This window comes from Urocitellus parryii, chromosome 10, assembly GCF_045843805.1.
Source record: "Urocitellus parryii isolate mUroPar1 chromosome 10, mUroPar1.hap1, whole genome shotgun sequence".
NCBI lineage: Eukaryota > Metazoa > Chordata > Mammalia > Rodentia > Sciuridae > Urocitellus > Urocitellus parryii.
Genome location: NC_135540.1, coordinates 19,961,213 through 19,988,003, shown reverse-complemented (window position 1 = coordinate 19,988,003; position 26,791 = coordinate 19,961,213). Strand labels below are relative to the sequence as shown.

The 26,791-nt window shown below is 33.1% G+C and overlaps 1 protein-coding gene across 3 annotated transcripts in view; it reads left to right on the top strand.

The window, feature by feature from the left end:
- Anapc10 (anaphase promoting complex subunit 10) overlaps window positions 1-26,791 on the top strand; it is an 86,866-nt gene that overhangs the window by 11,780 nt on the left and 48,295 nt on the right. For 2 of the 3 annotated variants that reach the window (XM_026392734.2, XM_026392733.2), the window contains exons 3-4: window positions 5,206-5,296; window positions 15,672-15,792. In XM_026392734.2, the coding sequence (XP_026248519.1) occupies window positions 5,206-5,296; window positions 15,672-15,792 (212 nt within the window). Of the gene's footprint in view, window positions 1-5,205; window positions 5,297-15,671; window positions 15,793-19,538; window positions 19,624-26,791 lie in introns of those variants that run through there. The other variant, XM_077803367.1, reaches the window with a different exon arrangement.

Genomic DNA, 26,791 nt, shown 5'->3' with positions numbered 1-26,791 from the left:
GAACATAGTAAGGAAGTTATGTCCACTGATGCATTCTACTGTCTTTCCCATTCCCATCCCTTCTCCCTTCCTCCCATCCCCCCCTCCCATCCAGTCTTATGAACACCCCCCACCCCCAGCATCTACATATGAGAGAGAACATTTGGCCCTTGGGATTGGCTTATTTCACTTAGCATGATAGTCTCTAGTTCCATCCATTTACCAGCAAATGCCATAATTTCATTCTTCTTTATGGCTGAATAATATTCTATTGTGTATGTGTTCCACATTTTCTTTATCCATTCATCTGTTAAAGGCACCTAGGTTGGTTCCATAGCTTAGCTATTGTGAATTGAGCTGATGTGGCCGAATCCTATAGTATGCTGATTTTAAGTCCTTTGGATATAAACCTAGGAGTGGGATGACTGGGTCAAATGGTTGTTCCATTCCAAGTTTTCTGAGGGATGTCCATACTGCTTTCTAGAGTGGTTTCACCAATTTGCAGTCCTAGCAGCAATGTATGAGTGTACCTTTTCCCCCTCATCCTCACCAACATTTACGGTTACTTGTATTCTTGATAATTGCCATTCTGACTGGAATGAGATGAAATCTCAGGTAGTTTTGATTTGCATTTCTCTAATTGCTAGAGGTGTTGAACATATTTTCATGCTTGTTGACTGATTATATTTGTTCTTCTGTGAAGTGTCTGTTCATTCCTTAGCCTATTTAGTGATTGGGTTATATTGTGTGTGTGTGTGTGTGTGTGTGTGTGTGTGTGTGTGTGTGTGTTAAGTTCTTTGAGGTCTTTATGTGTCTTGGAGATTAATGCACTATCTGAGGTGCAGGTGGCAGCATTCATTAACATTGTATTGGACAAAATAAGTCAGGATTTAGCTCCAGTAAGACTGGAGTACAGAATCATTTTCTTCCATGGAGTGTGAGGAGAGAAAAGTGTATTTACTAACCAATAATAAGCACTGATCCAGTATTGGCTTTCTTTTTTTTTATTGACACCTGGTGATGCTCATTCCCCTCTTCCCCCTACCCTGGAACTTTTAGCAATGTCTGGAGATATTTTTGATTATTGTGATTGTAGGGAAAGAAAGTGATAGGTTTTGATTATCCTCTGGTGGAGAGGAGCCAAGTTCACCTCCCCAAACCTAAATCATCTAGTCCAAAATGTCTGTAGTGCCAAGGGTAAGAATCCTGCCTAGAGCAGTAATTCTAATATTTTAGCATGCATCAAAATCACCTAGAGGATTTATTAAAACACAAACCCTCAAAGGAGTTAAGCTCTCAAAGTTTCTGATGTTGCAGGTTTAGAATTCTTAATAAGTTCCCAGATGATAATGATGCTACTAGTTTGGGGACCACACTGTAAGAACTGCTGCCTCAGAGTTGGTACATCAAATAAATATTTTTTTTCTGAAAAATACTGTTAACTGTGTGCATTATCATGATTATCCGTCAAAGCATGTCACAGATCCTGTCTGTCATCATTTTAAGTCTTTTGTTTAGACTAAAACAGTTCAGATATAACATTGAATGGGAAGTTTTAGAATGTGGGTTGCGACATGGCATTGACATGTGAAGAGATGTTTGTAAGGTATTCTGCTTATGATACATACTAAAGTAAAAGCTAGTAATCATACTTAGAGGTAAAGATTTAGATTAATCAATTATTGAAGAGACTACACCTACTTAGTTGTACTATAATAAGCAATATCTTAGAAACAAATTAAATTGATGAGTCTTGAGTTATAGGACATCTTTTATTCTAAATAAATCATTCAGAGTGTTTAATGTTTATTTTGCTCTTTAAGAACAAATTCCATTTTGTGAAATTCTTTGATACACAAATAAAGTTGTGGAATGGAGGGAAAAAAACCCAGCCAAGTAGCTAAAGTAAAATAAGTGAACAGAAACCACTTTTAATTAGTGGAACATTTAACCATGAAGCTCTTAAGGAACAATCAAGTGATTTAGTTATTTTTGTTAGGGCGCTCATAAACTAGTCAAAAGAAAAGGGATTTAAAATCTAGAAGATTTTCTTTATCTCTTTCTTTCTTTCTTTCACCCCTAGTACTGGGGATTGAACCTAGGGATGCTCTATCACTGAGCTACATACGCATTCCTTTTAATTTTTTATTTTGAGACAGGGTCTCCTAAGTCATGGAGGCTGGCCTTGAACTTGCAATCTTCCTGCATCCTCCAGTATTTGGAATTACAGGCATGCACTACCATGCCCAGCCTAGAACTCTTTATATTGGTAGCAGAACAGTTTTTTGTCTCATAACTTACATAACTGATAATATTCTAGATTAGTCTTAGCAGTATTGCATAAGGAATGGCAGAAGTATGGTCTAGGTTAGCATTGTCCAATAGAAATATCATGCAATTTGCATGTGGAATTTTTTTTCTGGTAGCCACATTTAAAAGGGTTAGAAACAGGTAAAATTAATTTTTTAAAAATATTTTTATTAGTTATTGATGGACCTTTATTTTATTTATATGCGGTGCTGAGAATCTAACCCAGTGCCTTCCATATGTTAGGCAAGCGCTCTATCACTGAGCTACAACCTCAGCCCCCAGAAACAAGTAAAATTAATTTTAATAATATGTTTTTAATCAAATATTCATTTATTATCAATGTGGTATTTTACATTTCTTACTATATCTTCAAAAGCTTCTTATAGCACATCTCAATTTGAACTAGCCAAATTTCAATTGTTCAATAGCTGCATGATACTAGTGACTGTCATATTGGGCAGTACAAATTTGAATTATTCAGTGAATAATTAAAAATCCCAATTTTTATAATGTAAGAAGCTTCTCTTTGGAGAAATAGAAAAGTAACATTTCCCATAAGTGCCTTTATTCATAGCATCACTACTTGCAACTGATTACCCTGATAGTTTTCTCTCACCCTGATGCTGAAAAATATATCTAGAGAGCCTGTTCTTGTAATTTTCTGATTCTATGCCTGACTTACTAAAAATTCTTCAATAGATTGGCATAATTTTCAAGATAATTTACACTTCTTAGTCTAGTGCATAAGAATCTGTATGATCATCTCCTTTCATGAATCTGGCTTATTTCCTTTTCCCCTACATTGTATATCCTTAGCTCCCTGAACAACCTACTGGAGTTCCCCATAAATGCCATTTATCTTGGTTCATGCTGTTACAAGTTTTCCTCTTTGCTGAATACCCTGTAGCATTATCTTTTTACCTCTTTGCATAAGGAATGGCAGAAGTATGGTCTAGGTTACTTTACCTGTATAAGTAGTACTTCAGGATCAATACAAAAGTCATTTCTGGGAAAATCTCTCTTATTCACTAATATCTTTAGTAAAAGTAGGAGATGCAAATTTAAGATACAAATCTGAGAATGGAGATAACAAATTTGGATTACATGGAACAAAAAGAGTGTGGATATCCATAGTAAAAAAATAAAAATAAATTGAAAAGGGGTGGGGATATAGCTTGGTTGGTAGAGTGCTTGCTTCACATACATAAGGCCCTGGGTTCAATACCCAGCACCACCAAAACAAACAAACAAACAAACAAAAACAAACCACAATTGAAACACCAAAGTTCATGGGAAATATAGGAGGGTATGAATAGGCATTTGATATAAAAATATAATGATTAATAAAAATATGGAATATAGATTTTTACCTGTCATGTTAGTAAATATTTAAAAGATTAACTGTATTTTACCATGAGTACAGAGCAGTGCTGTCCAATAGAAATATAATGCCAAACACATATATATTTAAAGTTATCTAATAATCACATTTAAAAAGTAAAAAGAATAGATGCAATTATTTTTTTTCTCATTGTGTCCATAGTATCATCTCAACATGTAATCAATATAAAAACTTTTGGATAATTTTTTTCATACTAAGTTGAAAAATCTAGTGTATAAATTTCAGAACATCTCAGTTTTTACTAGCCATGGAGAGGAGATAGATGTTCTCATACATTATTGGTGAGGAGGTATTTTGGAGAAGGTTTTGACAAGATTTATCAAATGAAAAATCATTGACTTTGGATTCTATTCCTTGAAATTCATCCTCCAGAAATAGTAACATGTATTTAGAGGTTGTAGATAGGTTGTTGCAGTATTGTTTGTAATCACAAAATATTGAAAACAAACTAAATGGTCATGTAAGGATTTGGTTTAAGTATGGTATTTCCAGATGGGGATATACTGTATAACCTTTAAAAATGTGGAAGCTGCTTGAGATATTGTGTTAATAAATATTAGATGATTTAGTATTTAGAATGCTTAGAATGTGTCTGGCCCATAGTAAATATAGTATCACCATTTGCAGTTATTATTATAATTATTAATTTATTAATATGGAATAATACTCCAGATATGTTAAGTGGAAAAAAAAAACCCTCACTATAATCCAGAACTATATAGTTTGCTATCATTGTGCCAAGAGATGGGGAAAAGAAACTAGTCCTTGCTTTTATATGCATGTGGTATCTGTGAAAAGATTGACAAAAAACTGATAACATTGACTATATTTGGAGAGGAGAACAAAATGGTAGGGTGATAGTGACTATTCACAATTTTCTTTTTGTACTTTTAAAATTTGATCCATAATGACTATATTATTTAGTCAAAAATGAAATATAAATTAAATCCATTCTTTTTAAAAATGTACTCTTCTGTAGTTAGTATGAATTATTATAGTTTTACTCAGGGAAAAGCACAGGATAGTTCAATTTCACTAATCTATAATGGCTGGAGGACATAGGATTCTAGGTAAACTTGATTTTGATTAATCAGAAGCTCTTGGTTTCACAATGTATATGCCTTTTGAAAATATTTCTGAGTCATCTTTGTCTTGTCATAGTAAGCATGGCATATTGAACTTCATAGAATTAAAGGATTTTGCCAGACCAAGGGATCATTCTAATTATCAGCTTCTAAAAAGTATAAGAAACTGATTCAAACATATAGAGTTTAGAGTAAGTATCCTGGAAGATGTTTTTAAGAAGCCAAGAACTAAAAAAGTTCATCTTAATATAAACGTTTGTATGTACAAGTGATATTTGGTGAGTTGGAATCTGGATTAAAAAGTAGAAGAATTCTGGGTTAAGTTTTATATTTCTGACCATCTTGCTATCAAAATTTCTGACAAATATATATGTTTTGAGTATATAGCTCTTTTTCTTGGAAATTTATTGCCTCTCTTGGTTTTTTTAGGATTTGGAGTGGATCAGTTACGAGATGACAATCTAGAAACATACTGGCAATCAGATGGGTCCCAGCCTCATTTAGTGAACATCCAGTTCAGGTAATTTAAAAAAATTTTTTTTTTAAGAATCAAATCAGTATAGTTTATTAACTCAAAACATATTGCATATATATATGTTAACAGGAACTTCTTTCTACAAATGTCTGTGTAGTTTTACTTCTCAGTATTTGCTGTTATGCAATCCTATCAAAACTATGTAATTGTTTCTTCTGCATCCCTCAAATACAAAATTGGTTTAGTAGGTTGATTGTGATATTTTTCTTCTTATATGATAGATTTTTGTTTAGTTGAAAGTTTTTTGAGACCTTTATAAAAATTAAAGGTTAAAGGCAATTAATATAAGCTGTTTCATTATTCTGAAGCTATTTTCTCTTCAGTAATTCAGACTTGTACTATATAGAAATGATACTATATATCTGCATTAAAACTTTTAAACTCTAATACATTTTAGAGATTAATTTTCTACTCAGCTAGATTCTAATCGGTTAAGTTTACTTTGCTGCATTATCTTCTTTGAATTTCTTACAGTACCTTTTATAGTTCCTTTAATGTAGTTGCTTCTTAAATATACTTTTCAATATAATTTATTTTTAGAAGATGCTTTCAGAAAATTCTATTTTGCTTATGGCCCAATACAATGCCATAGTGCATTGAGGGAACCTGGAGTGGTAATGGTAAGTTTTGTAGGCATAGATTATTCATATCACTTCTCAAATTTATATTTCTATTTTTAAAAAATAACTGTTTTAACTTAGACTCTCTAAAGACTTTTCAGTTTTTCTTGGAGAAAGGAAAACAACCATATTTTGTCAACTGCTTTGAATTTATTGACAGATTAGAAACCAGTTAACTGTTTAAACATTCTATCACCATTGCATTTTTAATTGTTTTTATTGTCCTAGGGTACAGATCAGCAAACTTCACTTGAAATAGCCAGATGGTAAATATTTTACTCTTTTAAGGCACTAGGGATTGAACCCAAAGCAACTATATCCCTAATCCTTTTTATTTTTAAGACAGGGTCTTGTTAAGTTACTGAGGACCTTGCTAAGTTGCTGCTATTATAATTAAATTAAGATATTCATTATTTAACTTCTAAGCTATATTCAGTTTTTAAAAAAATATTTATTTTTTAGTTGTAGTTGGACACAATACCTTTATTTTATTTATTTATTTTTATGTTGTGCTGAGGATCGAACCCAGGGCCTCGGAAGAGCGAGGTGAGCGCTCTACCGCTGAGCCACAACCCCAGCCCAAGTTTTTAAGTTTGACTTTAAACTTGCAATCCTCCTGCCTTAGCCTCCTAAATTGCTGGGGGATTACAGGCGTGCACCATTGCACCTGGCCAGTTAGTAAGTATTTTAAATCTTGTGGGCCCTCTGATCTCTTGCAGCTATGAAGTTCTGCCATTAAGCACTAAAGTAGCCATGGATAGTGCACAAATGAATGAATTTAGGTCTTCTAATTATTTTATCTTATAAAGCAGGTGGTACTAGGTTATTAAATATATAGAGACTCCTGTGCTAGGTTATTAAATATGTAGAGACCAGCAACAACAGCAGCAGCTATTTTTTTAAGACTTGAGGTTTTAACAGATGCTTTACAAAGTTACTTACCTATTCATCTCATTTAACCTTTATATTGATTATTATTATTATTTTTAGTCTCAAAAGTGGAGACTTAGATAAATTAAATAACTTGCCCAAGATCACATAGCAGGTAAATGGAAGAATTGCAATTTGAACACAAGTTCTGATTTCAGAGCCTGTGCTTTTAATTATTATAATGTACAACCCAGAGTAAAACAGAGGCTTTAGCTTAAAGTTGAATGAGTATCTTAATTTAATTATATTTTAATTGCAGTGTTTTTTTAAAAATAAAATTCTATGCAGAATGCTAATGCACTGAACAAATAATAATAAAAACAAATCATTTATTACATTTAGTGTTTCACTGAATTTAAATTTAAAATTTAATAGTTATAAATTTAATAGTTAAAAGTTTTTGTAAGCCAGGTAACAACTTTCTAAGATGCAGGTTCTATTTTTTTTTTCCCCTCGTTTACACATGAACAAACTAAAACTTAAGACAGATTAAATAATTTGCTTAGGTCCTACATCATTCATTTATGGAGTCTGGATTTATCCCAGTTGGTTTGACTTAAAAGGCTGAGTTTATAATCAGTACTCTCAGCTGCTTTTCAACATGGGTGTAGCTGGTTTTATTAAAGCAGTCAAGAACTGAAGGCCCTCTTCACTTAGCACTTTTCCTCCTGAGGGAAGCCCAAGGCTTTGAGAAAGGCATTTTTAAAGCAGTGTTTTAGAAAAAGGGAAATTCATTAAGAATTTTAAAATCTCACAGGTAAGAGTTGCAAGTACAGTATGAGGTTTTTTTTTCCTAAATTATTTCATATCTCTGCAATTCTTTAGTATGTCATTCTTATAAAGAAAGATATCTCCTACTAAAAATATACCCTTAGAAAATTAATGTTGACACATTATTGCCACTGAATTCTAAAACACCATTTGGGTTATACCAGTTGTCCAACAAAATTGAATCACAGATTGAATTTAGTAATTACTTCTCTACTTTTATTTATTTATTTTTTTTGGTGGTGTTGGGGATTGAACCTTGAGCATTCTAGGCAAGCATTTACCACTGAGCTACATCCCTAGCTCTCTTCTATCTTTTAATCTGGAACATGACTTCATTTTTTCCTTGACTGTCAGTATCTTAACACATTTTTTTGGAGATTAATGGCCAGTTGTATTAAAGAATATTCCTCAATTTGGGTTTCTCCAATTTTTTTTTTTCATAAGTCACTTTAGGCTATGTATCACTGGAAAAAGTAATGCAATACCCTTTGCATTACATTGCATCCTATCAGGTGTGGTCCATGAATTAAATTTTGTCCCATGATGTTTACTTTTAGCACATGATTAAGCAATTGTCTACCAAGAGTTATTCTTTTACCTTTGCAGTTAGTTAGTAAGTATTTTGTGGAGAGGTACTTTGAGTATTCTATTCCTCATTTAATTTTCACTTTATTCATAATTACAGTTTTCAGTTTTACTGAGTGGGTTATTATCTTTTATCATTATTTGTTTCAGTGCTCAAATTGTTCCAGGTTTGGCCATGGGAAGTCCCTTTAATCTGACTACGTAACTTTTTGATGTGTTCCCATTGTTATTTGAACACTTTTCTTTCTGGCATAAGATTTTCTGCTCAGCCCCTAGAATCAGCCATTTATCTAAGAGATCTGGCTTCTTTTTTTGGAGCATAGTACATAGAGACCAATCTGGTGTTGGGTGTGCCTCTTCTATTGGGATATTGCTGTTCCTTTCTCACTGTTTCTGACTTTGTCAGGCTTGATAGTATGGGAATAGAGAAGAGGTAAGGAAAGTCAATAATGGTGATCTGGTATTATTCACTGGACTTGCCTTTAGTTTAAAGCGGCCTCTGTCTTATGAATGCTTTTGTGGGTTGAGAGAATCAACCTTCATAGTCACTTCATGCTGTGGATGATTATCTTGTTGAGGGTGTGTTCATCATTTATCCCTTCAAATTCTCAACTTTTGGTTAATACCTCCAACTTTCTGCTAAGCACTGTTCATCCTTCCTAAACAGAAACCAAGATAACCCTTCGTGTTACCATGTTATGTTTCCTTCTCTTCCTGGAACCCCAAGACTGTTTTTTGTTGGTTTGGAGTAGGGACTATATTTTCTCAAATGCCTTTTCTTATGGCATGCCATCATATATATATATATATTTTTTTACTATGTTGAGGTGTTAAATTTAAAAAATTATAGTAAAATATATTGAACATAAAATTTACTGCTTTAACCGTTTTTAACTGCATAGTTTAGTTGCATATTCATACTGCTGTATAATTTTTACCATTTTCCTTCATCCAAAACTGAACCCTTTGAATAATGACTCTCCATTCCCTCTCCTCCTCAGTTCCTAGCAACCAGTTTAATTTGCTTATTGGTTTATTTGACTTTTATAGGTACATTATATAAGTGAAATTATATGTTGGTCCTTTTGTGTCCTACTCATTTCACTTTGGTTCAAGGTTTATTCCAGTTATAGCATGTATTCCAATTTCATTCTTTTTTAAGGCTGAATAATACTCCATTGTGTGACATACCACATTTTGTTTATTCATCTGTCGATAGACATTGGGTTGTCACAACTTTTTGCCTATTATAAATGATACAGCTATGAACACTGGTGTTCAGATTTCTATGTGAGTCTCTTGTGTTCAGTTTTTGTTTTTGAATATGTGTATGTCCAGAAGTAGAATTGCTAGAAATGGTAATTCTGTTTAATTCTTTGAGGTACTACCATACTACTGTTTTCAGCCATAGGTTTACATTACTACCGGCAATGCAGAAAAACTTCAATTTTTCTGTATCTTTGCCCATTCTTGTTCTTTCTTGTTTTTTATTTTTTGTGTTTTGATAATGGCTATCGTAATGGATGTGTAGTGGTATTTCTTTTTTTTTTTTTTTAAGAGAGAGTGAGAGAGGAGAGAGAGAGAGAGAGAATTTTTTTAATATTTATTTTTTAGTTCTCGGCAGACACAACATCTTTGTTTGTATGTGGTGCTGAGGATCGAACCCGGGCCGCACGCATGCCAGGCGAGCGCGCTACCGCTTGAGCCACATCCCCAGCCCTGTAGTGGTATTTCTTTATAGTTTTTATTAGCATTTTCCTATTGGCTAGTGATGTTTAAGCTTCTTTTTGTGTGTTTAGTGGCCATTTATATGTCTTCTTTGGAGAAATGACCACTCAAGTCTTTTTCTCCTTTTTAAATTGTGTTGTTTGTGTTTTCATTGTTGAGTTGTAAGACTTCTTTAAATATCCTGGTGTAGTCACTCAACGTGTTGTTATTGTAGTAGCATAGCAGCCATAGACATGTGTAAATGAGTAGGTATCATTTTGTTTCAATAAATCTTTCTTTAACAAATAGATGGCAGCCCACATTTGACCTGCTAGCTGTAGCTTGAAAATCCCTGTTCCAGGGCACCATTTCTTGCTTATGGTCTTAATACCACTTTAAATTGACAACTTTTGTTTATTTATTTTTTTTGTTTATTTTTATACCTAACATTTACCATGTTAGGAATTATAGATAAGGAATTTAAGTTTATCATAATTATTTTCATTATTATTTTGTGGTACTGGGGATTGAACCCAGGGGTGTTCTACCACTGAATTACATCCCCATTTCTTCTCTCCTCTTTTTACATTAAATAAAATACTGGTTGCTAATGTCTTTTGTTGGAATTTAATAGATTTGAAACCAGATGAGAAATTATTCAAGAGTCAGCAGGTGGAATACTGGTTGCTACTGTCTTTTGTTGGAATTTAATAGGTTTGAAACCAGATGAGGAATCATTCAAGAGTCAGCAGGTGGAAGCCAAAATAATACCTTTATAAAACTGCCAAAGTTGATGCCAAGAAATGTCATAACTGCATTGTATCTGCAGTATCCTAATACTGAACTCTAGTATTAAAAAAAAAAAAAACAAAAAAAACAACTTACCCATCTAGTTATAAAACTGAGAGACCAGGTAGTGCCTTTCTTATTGAATAGCTGGCCTGAGGAACAAGGCAGATGTTTGCTTGCTGCCAGTAGCTCTTTCTCAGGAGAAAGAGTGTAGTGGGTGAGGGAATAGAGGAGGCCAGGAGTGTTCTTATGGCATCAGAAATGGGAAAGTATTACCTCTCCCTTCTCCTCTTACACAACATCCTAGTTGTTTAGCAAGATGTCTGGCATATGATAGGCATTTAGTTTATTATGATGATTATTATTATAAAAGTGATTTGAGCAATTTGAGTAGCTGCCACTTTCTCATGTGTGCAATCTTCCCAAATGCATTGCTGTTTTAAAAATTTTTTCTAATTAGTTATACAAGACAGTAGAATGCATTCTGACAAATCATACATAATGGAGTACAACTTCTCATTCATCTGGTTGTACATGATGTAGAGTTACATAGGTCATGTAATCATATATGCACATAGGGGTGATAATGTCTGATTCATTCTACTATCATTCTTACCTCCGTACTCCCTTCCCTCCCTTCACTCACCTCTGTATAGTCCCAAATACTTCTATTCTTCCCCTGACCCCTTATTATGAATTATCATCCACATATCATAGAGAACATTCGGCCTGTGGTTCTTTGGGGTTGGCCTGTTTCACTTAGCATGATAGTCTCCATTTATATCCATTTATTAGCAAATGCCATAATTTCATTCTTCTTTAAGGCTGAGTAATATTTTATTGTGTGTATATACCACAGTTTCATTATGCATTCATCTGTTGAAGGCACCTAGGCTGGTTTCATAGTTTAGCTATTGTGAACTGAGCTGCTATAAACATTGATGTGGCTGTGTCACTATAATATTCTGATTTTAAATCCTTTGGGTATAAACCTAGGAGTGGGGTGACTGGGTCAAATGGTGGTTCCATTCCAGGTTTTCTGAGGAATCTCCATACTGCTTTCCACAGTAGTTGCACCAACTTGCAGTCCCACCAGCCATGTATGAGTGTACCTTTTTCTCCACATCCTTGCCAACATTTGTTGTTGCTTGTATTCTTGATAATTGCCCTCCCAACTGGATATACTACTCACTGTAGTTTTGATTTGCATTTCTCTAATTGCTAGAGATGTTGAACATTTTTTTCATATATTTGTTGACTAATTGTATTTCTTCTGTGAAGTATTTGTTCATTTCCTTTGCCCAATTATGGATTAGGTTATTTGGCTTTTTTTGGTGTTATATTGAGTTCTTTATATATCCTGAAGATTAATGCTCTGAGGTGCGTGTGGTAAAGATTTTTTCCCATTCTAAAGGCTCTTGGTGTTCTTGATTGTTTCCTTTGCTGTGAAGAAGCTTTTTAGTTTTATTTCATCCCATTTGTTGATTCTCAATTTCACTTTGTGCCCTTTAGGAGTCGTGTGTGTGTGTGTGTGTGTGTGTGTGTGTGTGTGTGTTTAATTTCTTTTTTTTAATATTTATTTTTTAGTTTTAGGTGGACACAATATCTTTATCTTACATTTATGTGGTGCTGAGGATTGAACCCAGTGCCTCATGCATGCTAGGCAAGTGTTTGACCACTGAGCCACAACCCCAGCCCGGGAGTCTTGTTAAAGAAGTCAGTTCCCAAGTGGTGGAGATTGAAGCCTACTTTTTCTTCTATTAGGCATAGGGTCTCTGTTCTAGTGCCTAAGTCTTTGATCCATTTGAGTTGATTTTTGTGCAGGTTGAGAGATAGGGGTTTAATTTCATTTTCCTACATGTGGATTTCCAATTTTCCCAGCACCATTTTGTTGAAGTGGCTATCTTTTCTCCAAAGTATGTTTTTTTTGCACCTTTGTCTAGTATGAGATAACTGTATTTATGTGGGTTTGTCACTGTGTCTTCTATTCTGTACCATTGATCTGTGTATCTGTTTTGATACCAATACCATGCTGTTTTTGTTACTATGGTATAATTTAAAATCTGGTATTGTGATGGCCCTGCTTCATTTTTGTTGCTAAGGATTGCTTTGACTGTTTTGGGTCTCTTATTTTTCCAAATGAATTTCATGATTGCTTTTTCTATTTCTATGAAGAATGTCATTGGGATTTTAATAGGAATTGTGTTTAATATAAAATGCTTTGATAATATGGCCTGCCCTGCTATTTGAGAAACACCATGATTTTCTATACAATATAGTTTTTGATTCATCAAGAGATAAGATTGATAAATAGTTTTAAAGGATTTTTCTATATCTTTTAGAGTAAAGCATTTTCAACTTTTTTAAGATCATAGTTTCCTTTGTAAATCTAATGAAACACATGTATGTAGCAAAAATTATACATATGATTTCTGGGGATCTAAGAACCTTAGCAGCAAAAGCCCTGATTTGGGTAAAATTTAAACAACTTCAGATACCTACATGTCTCTGTAAACTGGTATCAATGGCTATTGAATAAGCCAATAGATACTCCTGCTTAAAGGCAGTAGGAGTGGCTGAGAACCTGTGAGGCAAACCAGCATACCCTTGAGTTCTGACTCTGCTTGTCTATTAGCTTGCTTTCTTTAAGGCTGGTATTAAACTCAATGTTACATTTTAAAATTAGAAAGAGATAATAATAGTTCCTGTATATTTGAAGCGTTACTTCTGGGCCAGACACGTGTTCATTTGCTATTCATTGCTGTTGTTTTGATTATCATTAGTGTTACTACTCTTTGCCTTTCTAATTTCTTTCCAATTATCTTGTAGGTTTCAGTTACTAACTTATCCTGAATTTTATAATTTAGAAATAAAATTATTCTGAGCAAAAAGTCTGATCCTTTAATTCTGCTTTTGTTTTTTGTTGCTCAGGTCAGTACAATCCTTGTGTTCCTTGCTCTTTTTATGGTAGAAAAGACCTTTTACTTCCTGCTTATGACTTATGAAGAAGGTCTTTATTATGACCTTCAAAATTTCCCCTTATTCCTTTGCTTCCTCTTTTGTCTCTTTGCTGGCCCAACAAAAAGAGAAAAATGTCAATTTGATGCCTCTGGCCTCTTTTGAGAACTTAGTAATGGATTTGTCCTATCAGCAGTTCCAGGGTATTTAGTGTTTTACGTCTTGAACTGAGGAAAAATCATTAACTTTCCCATTCCTTTCTGATGAATAGGTTAGGCTACATAAATTTGGTCCCCCTAAGAAGAGCTGCAGATCCTCTGCTGTCTTTACAGGCTGATTTTTGACAGACTATTTCTGTTCGAGGATCTTATTGTTATTAGTACCAGTTTTACTAGAACTTAACTTTTAAAGCACATTTCAGAAAACATTCTTAATGGGTTTTTGGGTCATTTTTTATAATTATCTAATTTTTTTCCCCTCATGGTCAAATGACACATGCCCCTTCTGAAAAATTATCCAAAAAATATAAAAATCGTGATGAAGAAAATAAAGGTCTCATAGTTTTTTCCATACTCTATGAAGATAGCTACTTTTACTATTTTTGTATACTTCCATCTTGACTTCTTTCTACATATAAAAATATATTTATATATTTAAAATTTTTTTCCTCCAAAATGCAATCCATCTGTATTTCCTGTTTTATAGTCTGGTCCCCCTACCCTTGCTTGTAACTATATGCCTGCATGCTTATTTTAAATACATATGCTCCCTGACTTACTGTGGAATTATGTCCCAATAAGCCCATAGCAAGTTGAAAATATTAAGTTGAAAATGCATTTAATAGCTTATTAGCAACATAGTATAGCATAGAGTACAACTGTTTACCCTGATGTTCTTGGGCATGACTGCCAAGCATTGGAAGAAAGCACCATACTGCATATTGCTGATTGGGGGTGAGATCCAAATTCACAGCTTGAAGTGCAGTTTCTATACAGTGCTTACTGCTTTCACAACCATTGTAAAAAAAAAAAAAAAATCACAGGTAGAACTTTTATAAGCAGGTACCATCCATAATTGTATAGTATATCCTTGAATGGATATATCTTAATTTAATCAATTCCTTAGTACAATGGATATTTATGTTTGCAATTTTGTAATAATTTAATCACATGCCAATATTTTTCTTTTTGTAAATAATCATGTTATTGTTTTTAATGCATTCTTTGAGGTTCATTAAGTTAGTGGGTCAAACTTTATGTACCTACTGACTGGCTATGAAACCACCTTATTCTAATCTAATTTGGTTTTTATTAGACATTAAGTATTTTTCAATATGATAATAAAACTAATATCTGTGTGTTTTATCTTTCTTTGACTTTTAGAAATTGAACATCTTTTCATGTATTTTGGCCTGGTGCATTTTTTTCCAAGGTTAATTTTTTATTGTATATTTAAAAAATTTTTTGAATTTTATTCCCTAGAAGTTGTATGTTTTAAAAATGAGTAGAATTTTAATTGTTGTATTAAGTAATACATTAGCCTTCTGTCTTTTTAAAAAAATGTTTTTCTCTTTGCTGGACTCAGCTTGTCACTTAGTTTGTTACTTTCAAGAATTAATGTAGGAAATTAAGTAATTAACCAATAAAGAAAACTAAGCTTGTTTAGAACACTTACCTTTTTGAACATATAAATGAAGAGGATGGAAATCCTTAATGTTTGTTTGCTCACTAAGAGACCTGATTTCGTCTGTTTCTGCTATGTTGACTTTCTTGACCATGGTCTATATAAGAGATGTCTATGTAAGTAAAGTGTTATATCTATACCTATGTTTTTACACTTTCTTCATTTTCATTATCTTCAAAATTAAAAGAAATGGAAATTATTGATTCATATACTCATTTTACCAAACTATGATTCTTTTAACATCAGAAGAGAAGATGCTTTGGAAATAATCTTTGTATGTGATAAAATGCATGTTATTTTTACTTTATTGTTCTTAGAAGAAAAACAACAGTGAAGACATTATGTATATATGCAGACTACAAATCTGATGAAAGCTACACTCCAAGCAAAATCTCAGTCAGAGTAGGAAATAATTTTCACAATCTTCAAGAAATTCGGGTATGTCTTTTAAAATTTTTCAAATTATGTCATCTTTTAATTCTTGTTTGCTGGAAGATAGTCATAGTTGACATCAGATTTAAATGTTAACATATAAAAGGAAAATCAGTAATATTAAAGAGAACAATTTTGATTATTGTCCTTTTTATTATGAAAATTTTCAGACATATAGAAAAGCTAAAAGAATTGAATGGTGAATCCTGGTATACTCACCTCCTAGATTCTTAAGTTGTTAATGTTTTGCTGTGTTTGCTTTATTAAAATCTGTCCATCTAGTTTATTAGTCATTTAAAAATAAATTGCAGGTATTTGTATATTTCACTCTAAGTGGTTTTCAAAAATTTTCTTAATATTCATTTTTTAAGACCTTTATTTTATTCCTTTTTGTATGGTGCTGAGGATCAAACCCAGGGCCTTGCACATGCTAAGCAAGCACTACTGCTGAACCATAACCCAAGCCCCCTAAATATTAATTTTTAAGGTAAAATTTATGTGCAGTTTTGTACAAATCTTATATAGATTAAAACTACATGCATACATCTTTGTAAACCCAACTCCTTTAAGATGCAGAACATTCTGGCATGCTGGAAAATTCTCTCATGTCCCTTTCTAATTAGTCTCCATCTCTACCCTCAGAGGGAACTCTTGTTATGATTCCATTTATTTATTGGTTTGTTTTTATTGATCAGTGTTTCCTGTCTTAGAATCTCATATAAATGGAATCATACAGGATATAGCTTTTTTTTTTTTCCTTTTTTTTCATGGTACTAGTGATTAAACCCAGAGTGCCCTACCACTGAACTACGTTGCCAGCCCTTTTTAATTTTTTTTTTTTTTTTTTTTTTTTTTTGAGACAGACTCTTGCTAAGTTAAGTTGCCAAGGCTAGCCTTGAACTTGTGATTCTTCTGCCTCTGCCTCCCAGGCAGGTGTGTGCCACTGTGCCTGTCCAGCTTTATAAAGTTTCTTTCACTCAGCCTTTTTTCATATTTACTTATATTGTTGCATGTAACAGTACTTCATTCTTTTTTACTCCTGAGTACGTTCCCTTGTTTGAATTTACCACCATTTATCATATGTATATCTTTTTGAAGCTATTAGGACAGAGTTTTTATGACCTGAATTTTATTAGTTCTCCAATGTTGACATTTCAGAGATATTTTCAGTGACTTTGAACTGTATATTGGTGAAGTTCGGGCTCTTAGTATTTTTGTCAGAAAATCTTTGAGCTCAAATTATCATTAAAATCTTAATGGTTCTGAGTGTGGGTAAGCAATTAGAAAAATATTCAGTTAATTTGTGACTTAGAGTCTTATTTGACTTATTGCTTAAATTAAGACCATGTATCCACATTTATATTTCTTATCTGAGTTAGTGATAAAATGCTTAATGAAAACTGCATGGACTTGTTTGTTTTTCATTAAATGCAATATTGTTCACTTATGAAATTTGCTTATGTGCTGATAAATGAGAATAGGTAAGGACATTGTCCACATGTATTTTTGTTGTTGTTTAGTCTTTCTTTAAGGTATCTATCATTTTTAAAAAGTTAAGTTTTTAAATTGACAAATGAAAATTATAGATTATTATGTTTAATATTATTTAATATGTATATTTTGTGGAATGATTAAATTAGGAGTAATATGCTTTATATTACTACTAACCATTTTTTGTGGTGAGAATAGTTAAAATCCACTTTTTTTTTAGCAATCTTCAAAAATACTATATATTGTTAATATGTTAACCACATTGCACAATAGATCTCTTGAACTTACTCCTCCTATCTTACTGAAATTTTGTATTCTTTTTGTATTCTTTTTTGTCCCAAACCTCCCTAACCCACTCCCACTCCTTCCAATTCCTGGGTACCACAATTCTACTTTTACTTCTATAAGTTTAACTTTTTTAGATTCCAGATTTAAGTCAAATCATGCTGTGTTTGTCTTTCTTGGCTTACTTCGTTTTATATAATGTGTATCAGGCTTATCCATGTTGTCACAAATGTTAGCATTTCCTTGTCTTTTAGGTTGAATAGTATTCTATTGTATATTAATATGTATTTTCTTTATCTATTCTTTAGGCTGTGGGCACTTAGGTTGTTCTATAACTTGGCTGTTGTGAATAGAGCTGCAGTGAACAAGCAGTACAGATATCTCTTCAATATACTAATTTTATTTCCTTTTGTATATATATATTCATATATGTATACATATATATGTATATATACATATATATGTGTGTGTGTGTGTATGTATATATATATATATATATATATCTCCATCCATCCATCCCTCCATCCCGTGGGATTACTAGATCATATGGTAATTCTATTTTGAATATTTTGAGAAGCCTGTATATTGTTTTCTTTAATGGCTGTACTTATATACATTTCTTCTGACAGTATGCAAGGATTCCTTTTTGTCCACATCTTTGCCAGGACTTATCTTTCATCTTTTCTATAATAACCATTCTAATAGCTATGAGGTGGTACCTCATTTTGTGATTTTAACTTAGATTTCCCTGATAATTAATGATGTTGAACATTTATTTTGATATGCCTATTAATCATTTATCTTCTTTTGAGAGATGTGTGCCTATTTTTAAATTAAGTAGTTATTATTTTGCTCTTGAATTGTTTCTGTTCTTTATTGTTTTATATTAACCCATAATCAGGTATATGTTTTTATAAATATTTCATGTTCGTGTCTCTTCACTATGCTAATTGTTTCCTTCACTATGCAGAGTGCTTTTAGTTTGATATAATCCCATTTGTCCAGTTCTTGTTTTCATTTTCTATGATTTTGGGGTCCTAATCAAAAAAACATTACACATCTTTTCTTGGCGGTACATACCTGTAATGCCAGTGACTTAGAAGGCTGAGGCAATAGGATCTCAAGTTTGAGGTCAATTTCTGCAATTTAGCAAGACCCTGTTTTAAAATAAAAACTAAAAATTGCTGGGGATGTAGGTCAGTGATAAAGAGCTCTTGGGTTCAATTGCCAGACTGGGGGGGGGGGGGTTGGAGTCATTGCCCAGACCAGTGTCAAGAAGCTTTATTCCCTTAGTTTCATATCTTTTAAGTTGAGTTGATTTTTATAACCTGTGAGAGATAGGGTAGTATAGTTTAGTTCTTCCACATGTAGATATCTAGGTTTTCCAGCACCATTTATTAAAGGGACTGTCCTTTCCCTCTTGTATATTCCATGGCATCTTTGTTGAAGATCAATTGCCCATAAGTGAATAGGTTTACTTCTAGGCTCTTTATTCTATTTCATTGATCTGTGTCTGTTTTTTTATTCCAGTATTATGCTATTTGAATTAGTAGAGTTTTGTAGTATATTTTGATATCAGATAATATGATGCCTTCATCTTTTTTCTTTTTGCCAAGAACTGCTTTGGCTATTTTGATTCTTTTGTGGTTTAATATGAATTTTAGGATTGTTCCATTTCTGTGAATAGTGTCTTTGGGATTTTGATAAGAATTGCCTTGAATCTATAGATTGCCTTTGGTAGTACGGCATTTTAACAGTATTAATTATTTCAATCCATGAACATGGAATATCTTTCCATCGATATGTGTCTTCCTGAATTTCTTTCACCAATATTGTATAGTTTTGCTTGTAGAGTGTACACATAATCTGTTTAAATTTATTCCTGAGTATTTTATTTTTTTGTTATTGCTATTGATTTCTTTTCAGCATGTTTCTTGTTACTGATTAGAAATACTACTGATTTTTGTATCCTGCAGGTTTACTGAATTCATTTATTTTAACTCATTTTTGTTGGAGCATTTTGAATTTTTTCTTGAGGGCCACAGCCAAGTTGGGATGAGGCATGGCATTTTTGCCAGAAGTAGTGGTTGAGAGGTGACTCGAGCCATTAAGATGATGACTTTTGAGTTCTCGAGGAGTTCCCGTTGAGTTCCAGTTGCGCTCTTGCGGGAATTCCTGAAGAGTTGGTGAAGTTCCAGTGGTGGGAGTTCCAGTTGGTGTGTGGTGTGTCCCGGGAGAAGGCCGCGTGCGTGGCGTTCGTGGGAGTTGGGAAATAAAGTTTGTTCCTGCTTGAGTGGCTTGTGATTTGTGCCCAGCCAGACTACGGCAATTTTCTATGTATGAGATATCATCTGCATACAGGGACAATTTAACTTCTTTCTTTTCAGATTGGTTCCTTTTTTTTTTTTCCCCCTCTTACCTAATTGCTGTAGATATGACTTACAGTACTGTATTGAACAGAATTGGCAAGAGTGGAAATCTTTATTTTGTTCCTGATATTATAGGAAAAGCTTTCAATTTTTCACCATTATATATGATATTAGTTGTGGGTTTGTTATATATAGCATTTATGGTTTTGTTGAATGTTTTTATCATGAAAGGATGTTGAATTTTATCAGATGTTTTTTCTTTGCCTATTGAGAAGATCATATGGTTTTTGTCTTTCATTCTGTTGTTTTTCACTTTTACAGCTTTTTGAATTTTGGATTATCTTTGTATCCCTGGGATAAATCCCACACAGTCATGGTGAATGATCCCTTTAAAGTGCTATTTAATGCAGATTTTTGCATATATGTTCATCAGGGATGTTGGCCTGTGATTTTTCTTTCCTTGTAATGCCTTTCTGTGGTATTTAGGATAATGCTTGCCTCATAAAATAAGTTTAGAAGTGTTCCCTCTTCCTTGGTTTTTTTGGAAGGGTTTGAGAAGGGTGGTTATTACTTCTTTAAATATTTAGCAGAGTTCATCAGTGAAATCATCAGGACCTAGGCATTCTTTGATTGGAGACTTTTTATTATTACTCATTTAATCTCCTTACTTATTATTAGTCTATTTCTTTATGATTGGGGCTGAATAGGTAGTATGGGAGTAGGAATTCATTCTTTTCTTGTAGGTTATCTGATTTGTTGGTATATACTTGCAGTAGTCTCCTATTATCTTATGTATTTCTGTGGTAAGAGTTGCAATATCTCCTCTTTCATTTCTGGTTTTATTTAAGTCCCCTCTGTCCCCCCCCCCTTAATCTAGCTAAAAATTTGTCAATTTTGTTTATCCTTTTAAAAAAAAAACACCTCTTAGTTTTGTTGATATTTTGTATTGCTTTTTGCCTTCTTTGTTATTTACTTCTGCTCTGATCTTTATTATTTCCTTCTTTCTGCAGATTTTGGACTTTGTTTCTTCTTTTTCTAGTTCCTAAGGATGTAATTTTAAGTCATTTATTTGAGATCTTCTACAGTAGGGGTTTTTTGTTAAAAACTTTTTTCACAAAACTACTTTTCATGCCTCCTATAAGTTTTGGCATGTTGCATTTTAATTTTCATTTGTCTCAAGATTTTAAATTTCTCCTTTCAATTTCATTGATTGTTCATGGGCATTTTGATTAGCTTTTATGCTTCTATAAACTTTCTGAAATTCTTATTTTTAATTTCATACCATTGTAGTATGATGGAATGGACCTGAAGCCCGAGTTCATATGTGTTATATGTGTTGTTTCTTTTTTTATATATATATTTTTTTTATGTGTGTTGTTTCTGTGAGGGATAACCTGAGGCCTTTGTGCCTGGGGGCTGACCTGTGTCTGTGGTAGCCTTAATCCTGAGTTTGCAGGGGCCTTCTAGGTACCTGATTCCCTGAGGCCATGGAAGTTGGCCTGGCACTAGGGTGGCCCTGTAGCCTGAACCTATGAGGCTAGGCCTGGATCTTAAGTCCACAAGCGCTTGCTTACGGGTATTTCTGGTTCTTCAGTCTGTGGGTTCTGACCTGGCACAAGGGTCTACTGGGCTGGACTTGGACCTGGGATCTCTTAGAGCAGGCTTAGACACTGGGTCCACTGAAATCTGGCATCCTGGAATCCAGCCTGGAGTTTGTGTCTGACATGGGGTAGCCAGCGATTCTGGGTTCACAGGGCTGGGTCTACAGGTTAGCCTGGAGGCTAGGTCAGCAAGGGCTGGTTTGGATGCTGTGGCTGCAAGTGACAGCTTGGAACTGGGTTCACAGAAGTGGTCTTGGAGCATGAATCCAGGGTATAAGCCCAGCAGCCTTTGTCTCTGGGTGCCAACCTGGTTTGTAGACCAGAGGTGCTGAAATGCAGTGGAATAGGCCTGAATACTGGATCTGTGTAGAAAACCTGGCTCTGGACTGGTCTAGAACCTGGAGTGGGCCTGGCACTGGGCTGGCCTGTTAGCACCATCTGCAGATGCTTGATATATTTAGTTAGTGTTTAGTGCTGTGAAGACTTGAGATATTTATTTCCTGTACTTTGCTAAATATTTCATTTTTGTTAAAATGGTTTGCTAATATTGAGAAACCTTTTTGGGGTAGAGTTGTATTGTTTTGCGTTGCATCTAAAGATTGTCATAATTCCTAAGGTAAGTTTGGAATATGTGTAACACTAGAAATATTTTGATTCGATCTGTGTGGTGTATATTTGAAATGTCCACCAGATGTCACTGTTGTCCTTTATGGTTCTTTGCCTTCTAGTTGTAAGTTTAACACCTTGTCTTAGTTGTACTAGTTTTTCCTCAAGTGTATATATTCAAAAACTCTGATGAGTTTCAGGAAACATGCGTCTTCATACAAGATTTCTAGATTTATGTATTAACGATGTTTCGTTCTGTTGTAAATTTTACTATCATTAAATTAAGAAGTTTGAGAGGTTAGTGAGAGAAACTTTAGATGATATTTAAATGATATACTTTTAATATAGTCTTCACTTTTATGACACCATTTAAAAGTTTAGACAAAGGGCTTTTATCAGTAGTCCCTGAGTTTTTCTTAGTGTATTTATATTTCTATGTAGTGACCATATAGCCCCATGAGACTGGTATCCTAGATGTTACCAGGTAATAATGTTGTTTTCCTGGAAAACTTAATGAACATACTGCCTTTTTGCCATTGTTCTCACTAAAGTACCATAAATTTTGGATGTCACTTTAAAATATTAGTGCCTCATTCTTTATAGCTCATGATATGATATGATATGTCTTCTAATTATTCATCTTTTTATGTGATTTATTCTACTTACCATTTTCTTTTATATGTTAAATAAATGTGCCTGATAGCACATTTTTTTAAAGAAAAGATGAAGCAGATCATGATTATTTTTTAAACACTACAATGTACCCTCAAGGGAAAAAAAAAAAAAAACAAAAACAAAAAAACCAGACCTTACTTCTTCTTAGATACCAAGACAAGTGATTAAAATTCTGTGAACTTTTATGAGGTTTATAGAGCCATCATTAGTTACAGGAATAATTTAACTGAGTGGAAAATCCAGCTAAATCTTTTTATATTTTTCCATGGATGCTTGCCCACTGGAGGGTGTAGTGTGTACTGGAGTATTTTAATAGGTTTTCCTTTTTTACTAGAAATTATGGATTTGTTTACTTGAAACACACTACTGATTTTCTATAGTTTTATTATTGATTTGAAGCAGTCACTTTCATTAAAAATTAAAGATGAGAAAAGTGAATGACTTTTTATCCAAAAATTAATTCTTTTTCTACCATATATATTTTACATGTTTCAATTATGAAGCATGTATTGTATCTAGATCTTTGTTGCCTCTGTTGAAAAATCTCTAGAAAGTGATCAGGATCTTTAGTAGTCAAGAATGAATATTTTAACCTCTGTACCTGAGGAGGGACTTACAATGTGCTTTCTGCTGTTTTGGCCAAATAAGTTACTGTTACTGCCAGAATTGATTTTATTTATGTCTCCTCAATGTACTTTCTTGTAATCAAAATTTTCTGTCCCACACAAATTGGGATTTAAGAACATTTACAAGATGTTTGCAATGTATTGCTTCTATAAAAGGGACTGTTTCTATACAGAATTGAGAATTTTGCATTTTAAAATCTTGATATTAGAATCTTTTCAGAATCCTTCATTTCAATTGTGTTACTTTTGTGCAGAAAGTCATGTTATTCGAGAACAGTTTTCAAAGATAGCATTTTAAAAAGGTTTGAATTCATTTTATTTTATCATTATGTTTTGAGATAGTATCATTCTATTCTGTTGCTCTTAAAGAAGAAGATAATGCATGGTGGAAATTTTCATCATTTAAACTGAAGAACCAAAAAGTATATCTTAGATATGAATATTTAAACATTTTAGTAAACATCTCCAGCAGAAATACAAGAACATTTTTCAATTTGCTAGATAGTTATTTCTTTTTAAAAAAATATTGTTAAGATTTTTTGTATTTATGTATGCAAATAAAGTGATTTATTGACAGCTCTTAGAAGTATTTTTAAGCTATTGTATGGAAAACAATTTGTTAGCTTACCATTAAGCAGATATGTTTTCAACATATGTGAAAAGAGGTCTTTTGGTTTATTGTTAGCACTCTGTTTTTAAACTTTGTGGTCATGAAAGAATAAAATATTGATGGAGCAAAGATTGAACCTCTAAGTGATTTTTAAGCTTTGTTTTTGTCTTCAGATAATAAAGCTGTTATCAAGTGATTTTAAAGAGGAGGTGTGAAATAATTCTTCAACATTAAGAGAGCTGTAATGATAGTTTCCCCTTCTTCCATGTGGACAAGTCTTTGGCTCTCTAAATCTATTTGTGTCTTAAATCAGTAGCTCTGCTATGTGAGTCCATATATGGTGTTTTGACAGAAATGGTTAATAAGTCAGTTCTTCCATTAAAATAATATTTACTATTATAATTTGAGTTCCATTAATGTGTGTGGTAGAGTAAGAAGGCACAAAGTCTCTGACTATCCGTTGATCTTAAAATCTACTTGTATTTACTTTCTTATGAGGGACTTATTTTAAACAACTTGATGTAAAGTGGAATGACTTAGGCAGTATCTCCAAACAAATTGGTTTGATAAGACAGAGAACATAATTTATTGAGTATTTGGAAAAATAACTTGTTGAATTTTTAACTAGTTTTTTAAAAAAGAATTTTTAAATTAGTTGTAATAACTAACTTTATTTAGCCTTTTAAGGAAGCATAGTAAATAATTTCTAAATCAGAAATCTTATTCTTTTATATCTTTTATATAAAATGAACATATGGACTTTTTGAATTATTTTATTTGTAATTGTATGTTACTTGTTTCCAAAATAGAATTGAGATAACTATGCATTTGGATATATTTCCTTTTGAAACTAAAATATGGTTGCACAGTAGAGTATTACATATATTTTTAACAGAGAAGCAATCTTGTATCTTGGTTTTTTTTGCTTGATAAGTTAGATGTAATCTGGCAATCCCATACAAAATAGATTTATGCTTTATTTTGTAAATCTGCATTTGTGGCTTGCTCAGTGCCAGGCACTGTTAGGTACTAGAAATATATAACAAAAGAAGTCACAGTTTCTGCCCTTAAGTGCTTTATAGTTTGGTGGAAGGGATAGGCAAATAAACCAACAATTTACAGTTTAAGGAAAAGATAAGTATAAAATATAAATTGTTTTGGTTAAAAGTAGTTTAATTTATACTACCTAACCCCTCAAAACGTACTTAGGAATAAACTTAGTTAACCAAAGAGATGAAAAATCTCTAGTATGAAAACTCTAAAACATTGGTGAAAAAAGTTGAAGAGGTCATAAAATAATGGAATGACAGTGGGAGATAATATTTGCAAACTATATGTCTGAAAAGGGTTTAATAGCTGGAATTTATAAGGAACTCAAAGAACTTAAAAACAAAACAAAATCCAATTAAAAATGGTCAATAGAGCTAAATAGACGTTACTCTAAAGAAGATGTGCAGGTGAGCAACAGGTATATGAAAAAATGTTCAACATAAGAAATCATCAGAGAAATGCAAAACCACAATGAGATATCACTCTGCTCCTGTTATCAAAAAGATCAAATATAATAGATGCTGATAAGGATATGGAGGAAAGGAAACCCTTGTACACTGTTAGCAGGAATATAAGTTAGTTTAGCTATTGTGGAAGACAGTAATGAGGTCCCTCAAAATGCTCAAAAGAAAATTATTGTATGACTTAGCAACATTACTTCTAGGTATATATTCAAAGGAAATGAAATAAGTATGTTGAAAAGACATTTGTGCACCGATGTTTATTGTAGCACTATCCGTGGTAGCCAAGAAATAGAAACAACTTAGGTCCCCGTCAGCCAATGAAGGGATAAAGAAAATTTTGTACATATACACAATGGAATACTACTCAGCCATAAAAAGAATGAAATGGTGTCATTTGCTACAACATGAATGGAACTGAAGATTATTATGATAAGTAAAATAAGTCAGGCAAAGAAAGATATGAACAACAGGATCTCATTTGTATGAGGAATCTAAAAAGAGTCAGCCTCACAGAAGTGGAAGTAGAAAGGTGGTTATCAAAGAGAGTAAGGGGGTGGGGAGGGCATAGAAAGTAGATAAGAAATTAGAGTGGATACTAAATTACAAGTAGCAGAAGTTCTGGGTGGGCTATTGTATAGTGGGATGATTATGGATAACAATTATGTACTGTTCATCTCAAAAAACTAGAACAGTTTCATTGTAAATAATGTTTGAGGACATATGTTTAAACATTTAAATATTACACAATGTATATATTTATCAAAACATATTTTGTACCTTTGTTAATATCTATAATTTTTGTTTTTATGTTTCAATTAAAAATAAATTTAAATTAGAGAAAGTAAATACATGTAAGGGGAAATGGAAACTGTTACGGTTTGGATATGAGATGCCCTCTGAAAAGCTCCTGTGTTAATTCAGGAATGTTCAGAGGTGAAATGATCAGATTATGAGTGAGTAACATAGTCAGTGGGTTAGTGTATTTGTTGGATTACTGTAGGCAGTTGGGGCGTGACTGAAATATGTCACAGGGGCTGTGCCCTTGGGGATTATAGATATTGTCCCTCGCTCCTTGCCCTCTTGTTTCTTGCTCTTGACTGCCATGAGCTGAGTACCTCTCCTCTGCTACCTACTTCCACTATGATGTTCTTATCTTTCTCAGACCCAGAGCAACTGTGTCATCTGACCATGGACTGAAACTCTGAGCCCAAAATAAACTTTTCCTCCT